General features: G+C 35.9%; 5 protein-coding genes across 6 annotated transcripts; 3 read left to right on the top strand and 2 right to left on the bottom strand.

Annotated features, from left to right (window-relative positions):
- The first annotated feature begins 3,033 nt into the window (after positions 1-3,033).
- Positions 3,034-6,297, top strand: LOC107941758 (probable protein S-acyltransferase 14). Its single transcript, XM_016875361.2, has 7 exons — positions 3,034-3,723; positions 4,160-4,379; positions 4,481-4,572; positions 4,811-4,934; positions 5,018-5,103; positions 5,401-5,466; positions 5,836-6,297. Exons 1-7 carry the CDS (start codon positions 3,514-3,516, stop codon positions 5,959-5,961), a joined length of 924 nt encoding a protein of 307 aa, XP_016730850.1. The 5' UTR covers positions 3,034-3,513; the 3' UTR covers positions 5,962-6,297.
- Positions 6,298-6,751: 454 nt separating this feature from the next.
- Positions 6,752-9,825, top strand: LOC107941753 (uncharacterized). Of its 2 annotated transcripts, none has more exons than XM_016875354.2 (7): positions 6,752-6,908; positions 7,669-8,037; positions 8,119-8,282; positions 8,360-8,440; positions 8,946-9,021; positions 9,107-9,199; positions 9,400-9,825. In XM_016875354.2, exons 2-7 carry the CDS (start codon positions 7,680-7,682, stop codon positions 9,558-9,560), a joined length of 933 nt encoding a protein of 310 aa, XP_016730843.1. In that variant the 5' UTR covers positions 6,752-6,908; positions 7,669-7,679; the 3' UTR covers positions 9,561-9,825. The 2 variants fall into 2 exon arrangements, with proteins under 2 accessions (XP_016730843.1, XP_016730844.1); XM_016875355.2 differs by having other exon boundaries at positions 6,834-6,960.
- Positions 9,826-10,073: 248 nt separating this feature from the next.
- Positions 10,074-12,241, top strand: LOC107941751 (pentatricopeptide repeat-containing protein At2g45350, chloroplastic-like). The gene has a single exon (NM_001327455.2). It carries the CDS (start codon positions 10,133-10,135, stop codon positions 12,044-12,046), a length of 1,914 nt encoding a protein of 637 aa, NP_001314384.2. The 5' UTR covers positions 10,074-10,132; the 3' UTR covers positions 12,047-12,241.
- A 117-nt stretch (positions 12,242-12,358) lies between these two features.
- On the bottom strand, positions 12,359-14,510 carry LOC107941755 (40S ribosomal protein S13). The gene is made up of 5 exons (XM_041082006.1): positions 14,430-14,510; positions 13,749-13,790; positions 12,957-13,095; positions 12,684-12,870; positions 12,359-12,582 (listed from the first exon to the last, which is right to left on the bottom strand). Exons 1-5 carry the CDS (start codon positions 14,508-14,510, stop codon positions 12,549-12,551), a joined length of 483 nt encoding a protein of 160 aa, XP_040937940.1. The 3' UTR covers positions 12,359-12,548.
- Positions 14,511-15,744: 1,234 nt separating this feature from the next.
- LOC107941752 (UDP-glucuronate 4-epimerase 3) lies at positions 15,745-17,913 on the bottom strand. The gene has a single exon (XM_016875353.2). The coding sequence runs from the start codon at positions 17,399-17,401 to the stop codon at positions 16,088-16,090; it is 1,314 nt and encodes a 437-aa protein (XP_016730842.1). The 5' UTR covers positions 17,402-17,913; the 3' UTR covers positions 15,745-16,087.
- Between the last annotated feature and the right edge of the window lie 981 nt (positions 17,914-18,894).

Raw genomic sequence — 18,894 nt, 5'->3', positions numbered from 1 at the left:
AATCCCTAATGAGTCTATTTTCAGGATAAATTAACGGGAATATTATCTGAGTTTTGTACTATGAGATAATTAATTTTTAGTGAAGAAGGGTCGAAACTGTCAGACAGCAGAACATGGGTAACTTTAAAGAATAAACTGTACTTATTGGCTAAACCAAAAATTCTTAAAATTTTATGGTAAGAAGATATATGAGTCTAGTTTCAGGAAAAATTAGCGGATCTTAATTTTGAGTTTTATATCTCCAGATATAAATAATTTAGTGGCTATGACACAGATGAACAACTTGAATATCCATAAAAGTAAATAATAAAAATTATAGATAATGTTACTTACAAGTGTGTTATATACATTAAGGATGTGGAATGGAGAGGAGGAGGAGGAAAATATATATGAATATTCAGTTAGCATGGCTAATTTGCATGTTTTAAGCTCTTGGACTAAATTGAATAAAAGTAAAACTTTAGGGGGCAATTTTGTAAAAATATAAAAAATGACTAAATTGAAGGGAATGAATTGTTTTATTATCTAAATTAATGAATTGAATGAAATTATCAATTTAAGATTGGGTGAAATTTGGAAAAATGGTAAATTACCAATATGCCCCTAAATCTTGGTATTTCTGCAATTTAGTCAGGTAGGTTCGTATATCCTGAATGAGCATGTAAATATGAAAATTTAAGTATTGTATCATATTTTATATGATATTTTGAATTGAATATATGAAAAGGATGTTACATGAAACATGAAAATGAATACTAAATAATATAAATTAATTGAAATTATTCTAAAAATCTCGGTAATGCCTCGTATCCTATCCCGGTCTCAGGTATGGGTATGGGGTATTACATTTAATAAATATTTACGAATCTATTTTTCATAAACATATATCCGAAATTACACTTTTTCAGTATCGGTAAAATTCGGGTCATTACACAATAGATTTATAAAACATATATACATAAATAACTTTAAAAATAATTATTTGTAAAAACATAAAAATGCATACAAGCTTAAATTAATTTTATAATAAATTATATAATAGACTTAAGAACATGTTTATATATATATATAAAGAAGACTATATGTATAAAATACATGGATTTAATAATATATATAGATCAAATATAGGTATCAATAAATATATATACTTGCATAATAATGATTTAAAAGATATATTATGTAGGATCATGTAATAAGATATAAGAATAAATTTAAAAGGAATTGTATGTGTAAAAGTAATATGAAAATATTAGTATACATGAAATAAAACTAACTTTGTTATAAGATATGCATCTTTATATCTATATAATTGCGTATAAATAATATATAAGAATAAATTTAAAAGGAATTATATGTGTAAAAAAAATAACATGAGGTTAATAATATATATATGAAATAAAATTAACTTTAATATAAAGTACACACATATATATATGTGTGTATAATAGTGTATATAAAAAATATTTTCATAAAATAGTGTACAAAATATAAAGATATAATTACCCCAAAAAAGTAAGCAATGATAAATAATGATAAACACTAATTAAAAAGGTATAAAATGAAAAAAGAAAAAAAAAAGAAAAACTAATTGGAATCAAATTAAAAATAATAAGGATAATTTACAAATGAGATAGTTTATAGGGCCAATATGTAATGCGCACAATTGTATGAGGACTAGAATTGGGAATATCCCCGAGTCCAAAACGCTGCGCTACACAGTGGACTAAACTGAAAATGCGTGCAAATTAAAGAACTAATTTAAGAAAGAAAGAAAAAAGAAAAAAGGGTCCGATTGAATGTACGCGTGAAAGGGGAGGACTTATCGCACAAATTGCCCATTCTGAACAAAAAGGCGCAGATTCGGCCTGCACATCTGGTTGACACGCGGATCCTCACCCATTTAAACGGCGCCGTTTCAATTTCTGCATAATTAAGCCTAAAAAAAACCTACATCAGATACTAACCCCCCCAATTAACGAATCAAAGTAAAAAAAGAACTAAAGCTTCTATCTCCTTTGTTCAGACGAACCCTAAATCACCCCTCAAGCCACCGATTCCCATTCCCCAGGCAACAACCTGCCCCTTTAGGCCCAGAGGATGATTTTTTAGCCTCAAGATCTCCTCCTGGCTTCGACTTCAACAAAGCAGAAGGAGGTCTGCGGCGTATTTCCCAGGTAAGCCCCTTTTTTCCCTTTTTTTTGTTGCTTTTGAATATCAGAACAACGAAACCCAGACGAATGAAACTATAAGAAATCCAAGATTTTTTAAATCGGAAAATCACCTTGATTCTTTTTTGTATTTGATTGCTTTTTTTTTGTGTAATTTTTTGTTCGTAACCTTTATACAATGGCCATGTTCTTGGCTTTATAGCCGAAAACAGAGAAAAATGAAAAAGAGAAAAAGAAAAAAAAGAAAAAAAAATACAAATTTCTTGCTTTTTCTCTCTGTTGTGTTGTCCCTTTCGCATTTGTGCGCAGGTATGGAGCTCAGTGGTCGTACGGTGTTGCGGTGGCGGTAAGGACGAAGGGTACAGAGCCAGGCTGTGAGCGCACGGAGGCCGTACATGGGAATGTTTGGCTGCGCGCACCTAAGGAACCTAGGGTTTCCGAAAGTGTTTTGATTTTGGGCCACTTGGGCCTTGTATTTATGGACTAGGTTTAATATTAGTTGTTGGGCCATTGAAATTTGACAAATTTGGGCGGATGGTTTTAGGGTCTTGAATATTGAGCTTGTAATTGGACATTCATGAACTTTTTATTATTTTGGTTTTGTGTTTATACTGGCCCGGGCTAAATTGGCCCATTACAATATATATGTCAGCAATTACTTTCATTTGTAAAACATTTAATTACTAACTGTGCAATATACAATATTTAATTGGTGTAATTTAGAATACCATTATTTAAAATTATTTGTGAAAAAGTACAAATCTCTAAAAAATTATGTAAATAAATTTTAAGTAATGTATACAATTAATCCACAGTTAAGGATTATGATTTATGACGCAATCAAACAATTAATACATCTCGCTTATCCCATTTCACTTGTAATTAGCTTTTGAGTATTTTTATTTTTTGCAACATTAATTTTTTCCCAATTACCCATTGCCTTCTTAGTCCGAGAAAGGAAAATACCAGATATTTTCTTCAATCCTCTGTTACTGGTCTTCAGTCTAGCAAGATAGATATGGATTCCACAGCTTACCTGGAAACCCAAATTCCGGTGTATACCAAATCCCATAAACTCTAGATTCACAATCCCACTCTCACAATATATTGCAGAAAGGAAAAAGTTTCTTTCTTTCATTTCTTTTCGGAAAGAAACCCTTTTTCTTTTTTCTTGTTTCACTGTAATCCCAGTTTTCTTCTCCACTGTTCTCAATTGGAAAACCTCAGATTGCTTCATCTTCAAAGTCATTCAGACAACCTTAATTAGGACTCCTAGTTTTTTAAAGAGTTACAAAGCACTGTGAATCAGAAGGGTTTTATTTATCTTATTGGTTAGCTGGGTATTATGCACAGATCCGGAGCAACGATGGCTTGGAATGTATTCAAGTTTTGCACGGCTCTGAGGGCTCTGGGCTCGATCATGATCCTTTTGGTTTTAGGGGTCGTGGGTGTCACATACTACTCTGTCGTTTTGACTAATTATGGCCCAGCTTTATACGATGGTGGCTTTAATTCCCTTACTGCTGCTGTTATCTTGTTCTTCTTTCATTGTTTCGTAAGTCTCCAAACTTGTTACTGGGGTTTTCTTAGGTTTTACATATCTTCCTCTGGATTACGTATCTTGACATTTAACATATTTTTATTGGTTTTGTAATTAGATTAGACATCAGGTCCGTTGAAATTAAATTAATTAAATTCAACTAAATAACGCGGCTTTTTTTGTTTTTTCTTTTAAAATCATTAACATGGTTCTGAAAAGATCCAAGCTTGAGTTTTGTGTTTGCTTATTCATTAGTTAGTGGTCTTTCTAGATCTTATATTTTCTTCCTTTTTGCCTTAGTTGTTATGAATCATTAAGAATTTCAGTATTTGGGGTTCTGGTGTAATGATTAATGTTATTGCATTTCTATAAGAATGTAACAGTTGTGGACGATTAATTGTTTTCTGGAAACTAATTCTCTAAATGTGGAAATTTGGATGTGATTCTGCAGTTGGTAATGCTGTTATGGAGTTACTTTTCTGTTGTTTTGACTGACCCGGGTAGTGTGCCACCTAACTGGAGGCCGGCTTTGGACGAGGAGAGAGGAGAGGCTGACCCATTGAATGGTTCAGAGTTCAATGGTTCGCAGCCAGACCCATTAAATCAAAGAATTCGATATTGTCGGAAATGCAACCAGCTGAAACCACCCCGCTGCCATCATTGTTCTGTTTGTAAGTTCTTCATTTACTAAAACTCTCCGTTAATTGTTCTTGATTTGCTAATAATGTTGTTATCGTTGGTGACCAGTTTCGTATTAATATCATTGTTTCAGGTGGGCGGTGTGTGCTAAAGATGGACCATCATTGTGTGTGGGTTGTCAATTGTGTTGGTGCACAAAATTACAAGTATTTTCTTCTTTTCTTGGTATGTCTGCTTTATTTTTGAATTAGTTGTACATACATTTTGTCCTTTTTGAAATCCTACAAGTTTGGTTCCTATTTTCAAGTCTCTTTTAGAAACATAAGTTGTGCCTTGGAGTGTTTCTTTTTGCTCTAACATTCTGATTATAGTAATATATTTTGTGATTGCAATTCATGAGATGTTAAGGAGAAATACTTCGGTTTTCTTGGATTGCTTTGACTATGTATTCCCATCACTGCAGTTTTACACGTTCCTCGAGACTAGTCTTGTGACTATGGCCTTGTTGCCACATTTCATAGCATTTTTTAGTGATGGAGAAATTCCCGGAACCCCCGGCACCCTTGCTACCACTTTCCTTGCCTTTGGTAAGTGTTGCTTTGACTGATCTTCTGACCAAGTTAACTTCTGCGACTTTGTACAAATGTATGACTATGTTCTCTTGTCACAGTTTTGAATTTGGCATTTGCATTGAGCGTCTTGGGGTTTTTGATCATGCACATATCTTTGGTTTCAGCTAATACCACTACCATTGAGGTACTGTGATTTTCTCTTCATATTGAAGCTCAATTTCATGTCATAATAGTTGGGTTTTTTTAGTATTTTTCATTATATTTATTATTTTAGTACCGTGCCATAATACAGGGAGACATGCTGAAAATCATTAGTGTGTTAATTTCCCCCCTCTCCCCTTGCCCTAATTTACTGAATATCCTCAATGAGAATTTAGATCCATCTTTCAGCTAGATCATGTGGTGTATTGTGCTTCTTGATGATTAGAATGCAGCATAAATGGACTCAAAGTTAAAAAATTGGTTATTGTCTTTGAAACAGGCATATGAGAAGAAAAGCACTCCAAAATGGCGTTATGACCTTGGTCGAAAGAAAAATTTTGAGCAGGTTAATTTTTTTTACAAATACATCGCTATTTACCATTACATGCAATTCTTGCACAAAAAAGGCATTGATGTTTGGTCATTCGATGATTGATCTGGTTGAAATCAGTTAATCCCTGTTACTGTCCTTTATCATTTGGGTTGTCTGGAATTTCTTTTAAAAGTTTTGCTTCTAATGTTTCTTCGACAAGTCCTCGTGGCAGTTGGTACTTTTTTGTTGGAGGCCAACTTTTTTAGTATTTGTGCTGAATTATTGGTTAGAAGTTAGTAGTTTTACACTGTAACTGGGTAACTGGAGTATGTGGTCTTGTAGCTGGCTTTTCTGGCATGCTGTCATCAGTTTACTCAAGTTCTGGTTTTGGTATATATATAGGTGTTTGGAACAGACAAGCTATACTGGTTCATTCCCGGTTATTCAGATGAGGATTTACGACGGATGCCAGCACTCCAGGGTCTTGAATATCCATCAAAGCCTGATTTCGATTCCCAGGAATTCTAAAAAGTAAAAACCAAACCACCACAGGCAGGAAAATTTTCTTCTAACTCTCTATCGGTACAGAAGCTTCAGGCGTCGCTCCCTTTGTGAGGTATATATCACGCTCAGTGTTGGGTTTCGGCTTCTAACCATTGATTCCCACAGGCATCTTCTTCACCTAGAAATAAAGAGTAGAGGGAGGAAGAGAGAGAATATGAAGCAGGGAAAGCAAGCAGCATATGATTAAAATGGTGTAGGGAGAGCAGTAGGCTTTGCTTATGAAATGTTAACATTTGACGTTGTTGTATTGTAGATTTGTTGTATGTACTGATTGGAAATAAAGAGATTGCTTTTGGTGGATGATAATGTCCATTTTCTATTCAACTGTGGCATACTATGTTCTTGTTTCCATAATTTCTAAGTTCTCTTCATCAGCCTACGGATTTGATAAATTTATTATTAATTTTGCAAGGGTTTTGTATCTGTTTACCGTAATGCAAGTTCATAAATTTTCATTGAAACGTAGCTAGCCTAGCCTATGGTGGTACGCTAATCCAACAAATTTCCTTTTTAATTAAGAATATTACGTTATTTATATTTTTATTGACTAATATTTTAATACGGTATTAGATTACGCACGAATATGTATATTTCATATTTTCGCAATAATATAAAATAAAAAATTGGATACAAACTCCATTTTGATAACTCTTAAATTTAAACAAAATCCAATAAATTAAGATCATTATCCTAATAAAACCTGGAACATTCTAGCTTTAACTAGGAGAAGAAAGTGAGACACGTGTCACCTTCTCATACGTTCTTATTTAGTCCCGAATTCAGAGGTAGTGAGAGCAATTTTGACCACGACACAAAGAGAATAGAAAAGGAAAAAAGAAAAAACCTTGAAGCGTCCTTGTGCTTCATTTGAAATATTTCTTCCGGTATTTGAAATCCAATCATTTCACCTGGTAATATCATCTCTCTTTTTCTTGAATTCGCATTTAGAAGTTAGGGAATCAGGTTCATGCTCTATTCGATATTTTCTTCATTTAAAATTGTCTATCTTTATGAATTATGATAGCTTTCATGCAAATTCTGGATGCGGATTACCTGAAGCTGAATTTCGATTCTTTTTCATCTATGATCATGTGAATTCCGAGATCATGATGAATTTTTTTTAATAACGAAATGGTTTTGTTATAGGAAATGAGCACTTCAGTAATTTAAGGATTACATGTGTGAAAGTTTCTCGTTTGAATAGTTTTTTCCCTGTATTTTTAGGCAATAGAACGGAACGTAAATAAGCCTTATAGCTGCATGTTTAGTTAGCTAGTTTAATATCAATCTGAAGGAACTAGCATCTCCTTTTAAACAAATGTGATTAATTTATTAACAGCTGCCCTATAAATTATTTTTGAATTATTTTGCTGTTAAGTTGCATTTAAGAGATCAAATATGGTAGAGCTCTATCTCTTTGACTTGTTAGATAGATGATGGTTGATGGAGTTGATAGATTGGTTTCATTTTATTATTCAAGTGTATCCTCTCTAATAGATAGATGGTAAAAGTTTTCTTTTGGTATATCTCAAAAATGTTTCATTTTCGAACTTTTAATTGTTGGTGTTGAAATTTTCTTTTTTGAAATATATTACAATGTTTTTCTCAAGGCCATCTTTGCCAATTCTTATCAGCATGTTTCCTTTTTTAAACTTGTTATGTTCTTTTCAGACAGCAGACAAATGCAGAGGAGAAGAGAAAGCACAAATGACCTCTTTGATAGGGGTGAGCCATTTGATGCTTTCCGAAGGTTTGGTAGCTTTGGATCCCATAATGGTATGATGTCTAGCCTCTTTGGAGGTAAAGATCCTTTTGATGACCCCTTCTTCAGTCGTCCGTTCAGTAGCATATTTGAACCTAGCATCTTTGATCAAAGTACAACTTCTCGTGAAGCACCAAAGGGCAATGGAGGAAAGGGAATAGTTATAGAAGAACTGAACTCTGATGGTGAGGAAGAGAAAGAAAAAGATAAAGGCAATACTGAGCATGATGGTTCAGGCAAGGAGCCATTCGTTGAGCACCTAGATGATAGTGATAATGGTAAATGGAATTTTATTTTGGATGAGTGCATAAGACCTGTATTTTTGTATGTCATAATGATTGAGGTGGTATATTTAACAGATGGGAAGATTCTGAATTTGAATATTAGGAATGAGTATGACAAGGTGAAAGGCTCAAAGGCACAAGCTCCTAATTTTAGTTTTCAGACCTCCAGAGCTACATATGGAGGTGTCGATGGAACTTATTACACTAATACAAGAAGCAGGAAGACAGGCAGTGATGGAGTAAGTAGCTCTTTGTAGTGAGTGCTCAATTATAATTAAAACTCTTCTTGTTTCTAACATATGTGTTGGTCTTTCAGGTGGTGATTGAGGAGAGAAAAGAAGCAGATACAACAACTGGTCAAGCAACACATAGGATTTCTAGAGGAATTCACGATAAGGTAATTATTCCATTGGTGGTCGCACTAGCCTTTCTTGGGAACAATTAAAAAATGGGACGCTAAAGAGGGCAGTTATATATGTCAATTATCGTATTGAATAACTGCAACTTTGGGTGTGTTCTGAAAGGGCATATCCTCCAAGGAACTTCAGAATTCATTGAATGTACAGCTTGTTGTACAATATCAAAATACCTAGTTGATTTGCAGTTATCTATTTCATTGTCACAATGAGACTTATTTTTAAGCTCTACTTTAGAACTGATTTTTGTCATCAGATATATTTTCATGCCGTAATTTGGAATCAGTTTATTTCCTTACCACTTGTCCTCGGAGTTAGTTTTGCTTCTACTGCATTTCATGTATTTGTTCACTTTCGTTTGCTACCTTTCACTGTTATGAGAGATCTTTAGAAATGATAAAGGAAGAACAAAGATTTAACCTTCACTTGCAATAATTTGTGCATTTAATTCTTGCTAGGATTGAGAATGTTCCTTTCTTCATGCAGGGCCATTCTGTTACAAGGAAGCTGAGTTCAGATGGTAAGGTGGACACAACGCAAACATTACACAACTTGAATGAAGGTTTGTTCCCTGGTTTGCTTACCGTGATTATTCAAGAACATTGTGCTTGAATGGAACTGATATTTTTCGTATTGCAACTTATTAGACGAGCTTGCGGAGTTTGAAAAGGCCTGGGAAGGTAATAGTCAGGGTCATTTGACTGGTTGGAGCGATGGATTTAGTGCACCTGCGAAAGCTGGTAAATGTTTCTTTTAACCTTTATGAGCGATTATTGGTAGAGATCTTATTGTTTATTCTTTTTTCTTTTGAGCATATAAACTCATTTATTCTAGTTTTACTAGAAAATTTATCGTTAACAAAGAAGGTATCATTTTCATGGATTATGAGTTTGGCATCACTTCTTTCATTTTCTTTTTTCAATATCCAATGCGAACGTAGGATCTGGAACTAATGAGCAAATGGGAGTGGCAGTGAAGGACAGTTGGAGACTTCCATATAGAGAGCAGGCCCGAAACATGGGAAATCAAGGAGCAAACACTGAAGCAAGAACCACTTCTGGGGGTAGAACAAAGAAGGTTGTTAGGATTAATATAGAATGAATCAGGTATGAGCATATACTGGTTATGCCGCTTTGGTCACTGCACTCTAGTGCTCATAGGGTTCTAGCAATAATTCCGAAGCATGGATCTTTTCTCAATTTAGTTGAAAGCATATTTTGTCCTGCTACATATGTATTTGTTTGGGATTCTGGTAATAGTTGAGTAAATGAACACTAGAAACTCTTCATTTTAAAGTTGTTTTGCATTAAAACTAGCGATACAAGTGAAATGGAAAGAAAAGAAAGGGCAGAATTTCATTATGGTCTATCCTCGGCTCTTTCTTGGTTGTGTAAAAGTTACTTTGATTGTTCATAATTGCTATTGTACTTGTGGGCTTTAACCAGGCTCATTTTTCTTTTGAAAGAAACAAACGACGTCGTTTTGCACTCAATCCACTCCATCGTAGCTGGATAGTGCATGAATTTTGGCCGTTGAAAACCGTTGAAAGATGATAATATCTGAAGCGTTTGTCTTTTTGTTCAAATAATATCTAAAGATGATAATATCTAGAGTATGGACACACTAATTTCTAACAAGGGATTGTAGAATCTAAAACACAGAGAATAGAGTTGATGCTTATCTGTGCGAATCTAAACCAGCCTTGGAACTCAACACTGCCAACTTTAGCTCTTCTCCAGAAATGCAGGACTCTGACCGACGTAAACCAAATCCACGGCCGTTTAATAACCACTGGTTTCATCAGAAGCCAAGTTCTCACCACCAAAATCGTCCTCACTTTCTCTCCTTCACCCTTCACTCCTTTAGTAGATTTCGCTCGCTATGTCTTCTTTACGTACCTTGCTTTTCGTTCACCTAAACAAGACGAGGACCCTTTTCTTTGGAATGCCGTAATAAAGTCATATTCTCATGGACGTGAGGCGCAAGAAGCTTTTATCATTCTCTGTTTGATGCTTGAGAATGGGGTTCCTTTTGATAAATTCTCGTTGTCTTTGGTGCTTAAAGCCTGCTCTCAATTGGGTTTATTGAGGGAAGGAATGCAGGTACACGGTTTGCTTAGAAAGCTGAATTTTGGGTCTGATTTATTTTTACAAAATTGTTTAATTTCTTATTATTTACGCTGTGGGTTTATTGGATATGCACGTCAATTATTTGATAGAATGTCTATGCGGGATTCTGTTTCATATAATTCGATGATTGATGGGTATATTAAAAGGGGGATGATTGATTTAGCAAAGGAGTTGTTTGACGTTATGCCACTAGAGAATAAGAATTTGATAACTTGGAATTCCATGATTAGTGGTTACACGCAATTGAAAGATGGGATGGGTTTGGCTTTGGGACTCTTTGAGAAAATGCCTGATAGAGATTTGATTTCTTGGAATTCAATGATTAATGGGTTTGTAAAGTGTGGGAACATGGAAGATGCCCAGATATTGTTCGATAAGATGCCGAGAAGGGATGTCGTCAGTTGGGCTAATATGATCAATGGATATGCTAAAGTAGGTAAGATTGATCTAGCTAGGTCTTTGTTTAATGAAATGTCAGAAAGAGATATTGTTGTCTGTAATGCCATGATGGCTGGTTGTGTCCAAAATGGATATTGTGGAGAAGCTTTGGAAATATTTTATCATCTACCAAGGAATTGTAGTTTGCAACCTGATAGTGCCACATTGTTGATTGCTCTTTCAGCAATTGCACAATTAGGGCATGTCGACAGAGGGTTAGCACTACATCATTATCTAAAGCAAAAAAAGTTCTCTTTGGGCGGAAGGCTTGGCGTTGCTCTTATTGACATGTATTCAAAATGTGGGAGCATAAAGAATGCTGTGTTGGTTTTTGAGGGTATAAAATATAAGACTGTTGATCATTGGAATGCTATGATTGGTGGATTAGCTATTCATGGCATGGGTGAATTGGCTTTCAAATTGCTCATGGATATGGAAAAGCTTTGTGTGGAACCCGATGATATCACATACATTGGGGTGCTGAATGCTTGCGGCCATGCTGGCTTGGTGAAGGAAGGCCTAATTTGCTTTGATATCATGAGAAGAGTTCACAAGATGGTACCGAAACTGCAACACTATGGATGCGTAGTAGACATCCTAGGCCGGGCAGGGCAGATAGATGTAGCAAGAAAATTTATAGAGGAAATGCCTATTGAAGCCAATGATGTGATATGGAGAAGTTTGCTCAGTGCTTGCAAAAACCATGAGAACATTGAAGTTGGAGAACCAGCGGGTAAGCATTTAATCACACTGGACTCTTGTAATTCAAGCTCTTATGTACTTCTATCCAACATGTATGCTGGTCTGGGTATGTGGAACGCTGTTAGTAGTGTCAGGTTGATGATGAAAGAAAGAAATTTGAAGAAAATTCCTGGTTGCAGCCGGATTGAACTTGAGGGAACTGTTCATGAATTCTTTGTGCAAGATAAGTCGCATCCCCAAGTTATGGAGATATATTCATTGTTGGATAGTTTATTAACATCCAATTCAGAAGTCACACCTTACGTACATCATGGCTAGTTTGGAACCTTACAACCTCGAAGCCTGCAAGTCAATTATAGATTTAACTAGGAGCTTATTTCATGTAAGCATGCAAGCCAGGAGGTATCTAGTTTTTATCAACATCCCAGGCTGTCTTAATTTGATAGCGTATTAAAAGATCTCATCTGTATGCCGTCTGATTAATTTAAGTAAATTTCCAATGGGTTTTTGTTTTTTCCTCCCTTCTGTGGTCGTCGTCATCTTCCACTGATTCACGTGTGGAGCAATTCTACCTAGTGAAACAAATCCAAGAAAAAACCTCTATGAAAAAACTTTTCAAATATGAAAAAATGAAATGAAAGATGAATTATTCCAATATACTAAACATAAGATTTAACACATTAAGTATCTCAACTTCAAATTAAGTGGACTAGTTCTTTTACGGCATTAATAGAACGTAATACAAAAAGTCCAACTCCTCCTAGCCGATCCAGAAGAATATCAATCGAAGCACAGGAGGACAGTTCAAAATTTGATTTATCTAGGCCACAAGAGTGCTGGCAGTAGTAGACTCACTGGATTGGAAAAAAAATAAAGTTCATTAAAATTTACGAGCTAAAACCAATTCATGGCAAGAGAGTAGAGAGTAAAAGGCAATAACCACAGAAACACTCACTATTTCCACACTGGTGGCAGCTTCTTTGTCTTCTTATAATAGCGGGCGAGTCGGTGGGTCCTGCTCTCAACCAAGATCAACCTAAACTTGGAATCCTTGTCTTTTCGGTTCCTCTCAAGATGCTTTCTGATGGCAACGGCTTTCTTAATCAGGTGGTACAGATCCTCGGGTATTTCAGGAGCAAGACCTGACAAAGACAAAGGGATGCGTTGAATGTTAATCTTCCAATCTGAAGGAAAATGGAATAGCAGAAAATGATGAATAAAGATGCACCATGGGCTTTCAGTATGCGCAGAATCTTGCTGCCAGTAACACTCTTCACCTGAGCAATCCCATGAGAATCTCGGAGAATGACACCAATTTGAGATGGGGTCAAACCCTTCTTTGCAAACTTGCAAATGTTATCCTCAACCTAAAAGATGAAATCAAGATAGGGGTTTGAGGAAGACTTGATTAACAACTACTATTATTTCATTCGTTCAAGACTACAACTTCCACCTACATTTGTGGGATATATAAACCAAAATAATATCTTCCACAAAAATATAGTAACCTGAGCTCGAAACAACTTGAGGCTTATGTCAAGTAACCAACAGAAAGAATAAATGACTATTAAGATTGCACATTTCACAAAGTTGAAAAAAGTCAAAACAAAATACTGAAACATAAGTACATGCAATATCAAACTTCAATTTTCTATTGAACCTATCTTTAGTTTTACTTCATAAATCCTGACAAGTTTAACTTCATGAAGCAAAGCAACCAGTTTAAAATGTATGCATTACTATAGAAAAACTCTAGACTTCAAGCAGAGCATAACATTGCATTGAATTGTATCACAGCCAATGAGGATAACAACTATTCCATGTTACATTTGTTAAAGCATCTGGTTCTTCGAGGACTCAACTGACATAAGGCATTAAAGGAGTAACTCCACTTCTCATATAACCAATTTCGAAACGAAAAGTCGAAATCTCTTTTAAAGAAGATAAAAGGATACTATCATTCATTTGCCTAACTAAAGCAGAAGCAAAAGCTTAGGGCATGGTTAAAACAGTGACTCACATCTTGAGAGGACTTGACCTGTAGCAGGCAGATGCAGAATCCCTACTGCACAGACAGTCATGCCAAAAACAGAAGCAATTACAGTACAATTCGACCAGACAATCACATGGTTGTTTATGATAAAAGATTTAGAAAGAAAAGAAAAAAATAAACAAAAAAAGAGATTCTAAAGAGGATACAAACCCTCGGCTGTGCATACGACCCATGATGGAAGAATTCCAAGCTTAGCTGCTTCACTCTGATTCTGTATTGCCTGCTAATTGCTAAGAGCAAAGAAACCCTAGCCTAGAATCAAAGCGGAAGTTTGGGCTAGGGTTTTTATTCTTCTAGTCCTTCTGTTAGTGATTCATTATTGGGCTTTTTTTTTTCCATTGATGGTTTAGTTTTTAATTAAGCCTATTATTTATGTAGATTAGCCCAAGAAAGCTTCAAAGGCAAAATGACCCCAGCAATTTTTTCTTTGTCGATTTTAAATTAGGATTTCAATCCTTCAAATTACTTTCTTACCCTTATGGAGGTATTTTGTCTCATTTATGATATGCAAACCGAGCCTGAAATTTGAGTATTTCCATTGTTCAAGATGGATAAAGGAAACGCCCAATCCTGGAGCTTTGAGGCTTCGGAACAATGGGACAACAGAAAAAAAGGCCAAGGTTATCCACTTTGGGAGACCACCACCACCTTTTCATCCCATCTCGTATTCCGCAACACCCATTCCAACAACAGCTTACACACAGACAACTGCACATGCCTCAACGCCATTCTGACTTCTCATGTATTCAATGGACTTCTTCGTACATGAAAAAACTTTCCTTATCCACTACTGACCATGACACAGAAAACAGCAAAATTCAACACAAATCAAGCTGGTAAGATAAGTACAAAAGAAGTATTATGGAGCCTCGTCATTTTGGCCAAGCTAACTCGATAGATGCCTCGGAAAGTTTTAGTTTAGCAGACAACATATTTGATTTAATCTAACACTCCATCAAATTCTTTAAACTAGCACTATAGGCTTGATGTTTATTAAAGAGTTGTCTCGGTAAGAATTTCGTCAACCTCCTTAATAAAGTACATTCTTCAATGAAAGAACCCATAATTATCTTTCACTGCCAGTGGAACACTAAAAACATTTATGATTCTGAAAGTAGACAAATGGCATCAACCCCACAAGACACAATAACCGATCTTAGATAATATGAGAAAAAAACTACTGATTCAGATGTGTCTGACCCAGTATTCCATATCTTGCTTTGATGAACAATCCATGCGACTTCATTTTAGCTACATATATGCTCACATCGTGTAAAATGAGGTTTTCAACCGCTGCAACACTTACGAAGACACCACTTTCCATGAAAATGCCAAAGCTAAAATAAATTATCAAAAGATAGCTTTAAGCAGATGCTTCTATTGATAAGGATCTTTTAGTTCTTTATGGACCACGCCATGAATAAAATCGTCTTGGATTGCCTAGTGTTCCACTATTTGTAAACCTAAATGATTCTTGGATCATGGACCAAGTTGGATAACACTACTTTGTGTACAAAGCTCAAAAAATCCATAAATCAAGCAGCAACAGAAAAATCATAGTCCTAAAGTTAAACAGCCGATTGCCAGCTCTTAAACATTAATCAAACATATCTTAGGAACCCTATCATATTTATTCATTTATATCAAGCTCTAAGAAAAAATATGAAAGGAGCAATACCTCTATGCTATTGAATGAAAATGTGCAATTAGCAATGATCTAGCATTAACTAAAAAAGAAGAAATAAACAAAACTTGGACCATTGGCTTTTTTAGGTGTCAAAGTCAAGAAAAAATTACTTATCTTAAAGGCAAAAGAGAACAGCAAGGAATCAACATCAGCATATTAATTTTACAAAAGTACAATGAAGTTAGAGGGCATCTTTTTTTTTCTTTTGCTTTGGGGGGTGGGGATTGGTAAACATTAGAAGAAAAGTCACAAAGTAAATATCCAGATGCAACCCAATGGTCGTATTATCGAGTTCTATTTTATTATCAATGACATATGCTCTATCAGTTCATAAGCTCTAAACGGAAAAACTACAACAGTTACATTTCAAGGGACAGAAAAATGAAAAAAAATAAAATCTGGTGTTCTTTTGATACAACGTGTGCCTGGCCAGCAAACAATGTCCAGTTATCACAAAACTTCTCCCAAGTAGGACATAATATCCTTCCTTATACGATGGCATCATTAAAGATGTATGAAACAACGATAATTTCCTAACGAACAGAGTATTGTTAAAAACAAGGATTCGAATGATAATGAACAAGAATTTGGAGGCTCGTACCGCAATTCAAAGAATGAATTACCCAGCAGCCTTCTTCCCACCATTATAGTAACTAAGATACCACCTGACAAATTTCTTCAAACCAGTCTGCAAATCAGTTGAGGGCTTATATCCAAGCTCTCTCTGAGCCAAGCTAATATTGGCATGAGTAAACTGAACATCCCCGTTTCGTGGCAACTTCATAATATCCCTCTTTGCATAAACTTTCAACAGCCTCTCCAAGATACTCACAAGATCTGAAACTGGCACAGGCGAAGTATTCCCCAAATTATATACCCTCAGTTGAGCCGGACCCTTCTTCTTCCCTCCACTTCCGGTACTCTTCTCGGCAGTATCCAGTGCTGCTAAACACCCTTTAACAATATCATCAATGTAGGTAAAATCCCTAGCCACCGTACCATGATTAGCTGCCTCAAATATTGGTATGGACTTCCCCTTCAAAATATCCCTAGTGAAAAAGAAATATGCCATATCCGGCCTTCCCCATGGACCATAAACCGTGAAAAACCTCAAACCAGTTAAAGAAAGTCCATATATATGATTATAAGTATGTGCAATTTCTTCACCAGCTTTCTTAGTAGCAGCATATAAACTAGCAGGCTGATCAGTCCTATCTTTCTCAGAAAACGGAACTTTGGTATTAAGACCGTAAACAGAACTAGAAGAAGCCCACACAATTGCAGGCTGTGGATTGGCTGACTTACAAACTTCAAGTAAACTAACAAGACCAGCAATGTTGCTATGAACATAAGAGCCAGGGTTTTCCATTGCATACCTGACCCCAGCTTGAGCAGCCAAATGCATAACGTGCGTAAATGCAACAACCTCGAAAAGCTTCCTCAAAAGAGCCGAATCATTGATATCTCCTTCCACAATGAAAACCCCACTTCGTTCCAGAAGTGCTTGCCGAGCCCTTTTCAGTGAAGGGTCATAATAGTCATTGAAATTATCAAGTCCAAGAACACCATCGCCGCGCCTTTTCAAAGCAGCCGACACGTGGGTTCCAACGAAGCCGGCAGCTCCAGTAACCAAAACGGAGATGCCATTGTGGGAACGGACACGAGCAGAGGAACGAACCCTTTTTTCCCAAGCGGGTCCTCCCCAGTTGTACGTACGGAGAGAGCGTCGGGAAGGATCTTGCGGAAGGGGATTGGAAGAGGGAGATCGAAAGAAGAAGATCAAGATCAGGCCCAAGAAGATAAATGACCAAAATGTGAGCTTTGCAAGAGAGGAATGCCACCTTAGCCGATTGTGAACGAACGGCGATTTTTCCATCTTGAATTTCCCCGGCGTTGATGGAATGTCGTCAAGATGAGACATTTGTTTTGACATTTCTGAGGTTATTTGGAAAAAGACGTCGACTTTGGAATATCCTTTTTTTTTTCTTTTTTATTTATTAGGATTTCGAGAAATGGGTATCTATCGTTTGAGGATAACTCTGCTTCGGCGGCGGTGGCGGCTGCGGCTGCGGCTGCGGCGACGGCTAAGGTACAGGCTGAAAGGGGACTTCTTGCTATTATTTTGGGGGTGGATTTTGGGCTGGGGGTGGGGTTGGGGGTGGTGGTGGACTTCTCTCGTGCAAGCTCTCTTTTTATTTTGTGATGAAATGGGGAATCTTTGGAAGGAAGGGTTTGTTTGTTTTGTTTGTTTGTTGTTGGTTTGGGTTTATTTAGTCTCTCTTCTAATGGCTCTAAAATTAAAGAAGAGAGAACAAAAGAGGGTTTTTTTAAATAAAAACAAATGGTACTTAATTTAAAGAAATCAATGGACTTGGTTAAAATTAGGGAGTTTAAACATTTTCTTCTTGTATTTCTTTTGACAATTAAAAAAACAAAGCAAAAACAGAGACAATTAAAACTTAAAACTTTCTCAACAATTTAAGATGATCTTATTCATGATCGGCATGATTTTTCCTAAATATGCAATTAATAACTTAAAAATGGTTTTTTTTTTGCAGCATTATTCTGATTCATTTGTTTCCTAATGTTAATCGATGTCAAAGTGTCTCCAAATATAAATACATTATAATGCCACTACAAATACTGTAGTTATTATTATTATTATTATTGCAGTGTAAGGCAAAAGCAACCAACTTTCCTCTGGAATTTTCTATAGAAATCTTGGATTGTAATTTATGTAAGCTAAGCTAGCATCATGTGGATTGTAGATAGCAATTCACATTGTTAAAGTCTGAAGAAAGAATTACACTAAGCTTGTTCAAACAAAGCTTTACTTCATTTACAAGCCCATCAAAATTAAAGAGGAGTGAGCTTCAAGATTTACACCAAACTCTGACCAAAAACCTCCTTACGCATTGCCCCTTCACCCATCATCTTCATCTTCATCCTTGTTCTTGAAAAACATGTGACAATTTCTAGCATTGAATTTCCTCACGGCTTCCACCAACCCCATGTGAGGATCTGGTGGAAAGGAAGCTGTCTTTAAGTTGTCCTTACTTTAGAGCTGGCAAATAGGCAACAAGTTCCATGCCTGGCTAGTTAATGTAACCAGGAACTAGTAAAAAGTGCATGTTTTTCTATCATTTATGGAAAATACGCTTATCCCATGATCAACAGTAGCTATCCCTTTCAAACAAGTTCCCTTCTGGTTACTGAATCCCCTGCCATTGTCGGCTTCTTCCTCTTATTGTTACGGCAATCTAAACTGCCGCTCCATAGATTATACTAACTTCTTTTCCAAGTTCTCACAATAATGTTTCAACTGAAATTGTATGTGTGCAAAATATAAAAGAAAATTCCCTGTTTTCATAGACATGGAAGGCAAATCTGTGTTGCAGGCCTCAAAGAAGAAAATGGTGAGAGCCC

The sequence above is a fragment of the Gossypium hirsutum genome, chromosome A11 (assembly GCF_007990345.1).
Source record: "Gossypium hirsutum isolate 1008001.06 chromosome A11, Gossypium_hirsutum_v2.1, whole genome shotgun sequence".
NCBI classification, from domain to species: domain Eukaryota; kingdom Viridiplantae; phylum Streptophyta; class Magnoliopsida; order Malvales; family Malvaceae; genus Gossypium; species Gossypium hirsutum.
Note: the sequence above shows the minus strand (reverse complement) of the source record. Positions and strands in the feature narration are given on the sequence as shown.

Bases quoted from the DNA above. Each gene is read 5' to 3' on its own strand.
- LOC107941758 (XM_016875361.2), top strand. From the start codon at position 3,514: ATGCACAGATCCGGAGCAACGATGGCTTGGAATGTATTCAAGTTTTGC. The intron at 3,724-4,159 runs GTAAGTCTCCAA...GTGATTCTGCAG, and splicing joins TGTTCTTCTTTCATTGTTTC to TTGGTAATGCTGTTATGGAG. The intron at 4,380-4,480 runs GTAAGTTCTTCA...TCATTGTTTCAG, and splicing joins CTGCCATCATTGTTCTGTTT to GTGGGCGGTGTGTGCTAAAG.
- LOC107941753 (XM_016875354.2), top strand. From the start codon at position 7,680: ATGCAGAGGAGAAGAGAAAGCACAAATGACCTCTTTGATAGGGGTGAG. The intron at 8,038-8,118 runs GTAAATGGAATT...TATATTTAACAG, and splicing joins CCTAGATGATAGTGATAATG to ATGGGAAGATTCTGAATTTG. The intron at 9,200-9,399 runs GTAAATGTTTCT...ATGCGAACGTAG, and splicing joins TAGTGCACCTGCGAAAGCTG to GATCTGGAACTAATGAGCAA.
- LOC107941751 (NM_001327455.2), top strand. From the start codon at position 10,133: ATGCTTATCTGTGCGAATCTAAACCAGCCTTGGAACTCAACACTGCCA.
- LOC107941755 (XM_041082006.1), bottom strand. From the start codon at position 14,510: ATGGCGTTGAGGCATGTGCAGTTGTCTGTGTGTAAGCTGTTGTTGGAA. The intron at 13,791-14,429 runs GTGGTGGTGGTC...TCTGTGCAGTAG, and splicing joins ATACGAGATGGGATGAAAAG to GGATTCTGCATCTGCCTGCT. The intron at 12,583-12,683 runs GTGAGTGTTTCT...TTTCCAATCCAG, and splicing joins CTGCCACCAGTGTGGAAATA to TGAGTCTACTACTGCCAGCA.
- LOC107941752 (XM_016875353.2), bottom strand. From the start codon at position 17,401: ATGTCAAAACAAATGTCTCATCTTGACGACATTCCATCAACGCCGGGG.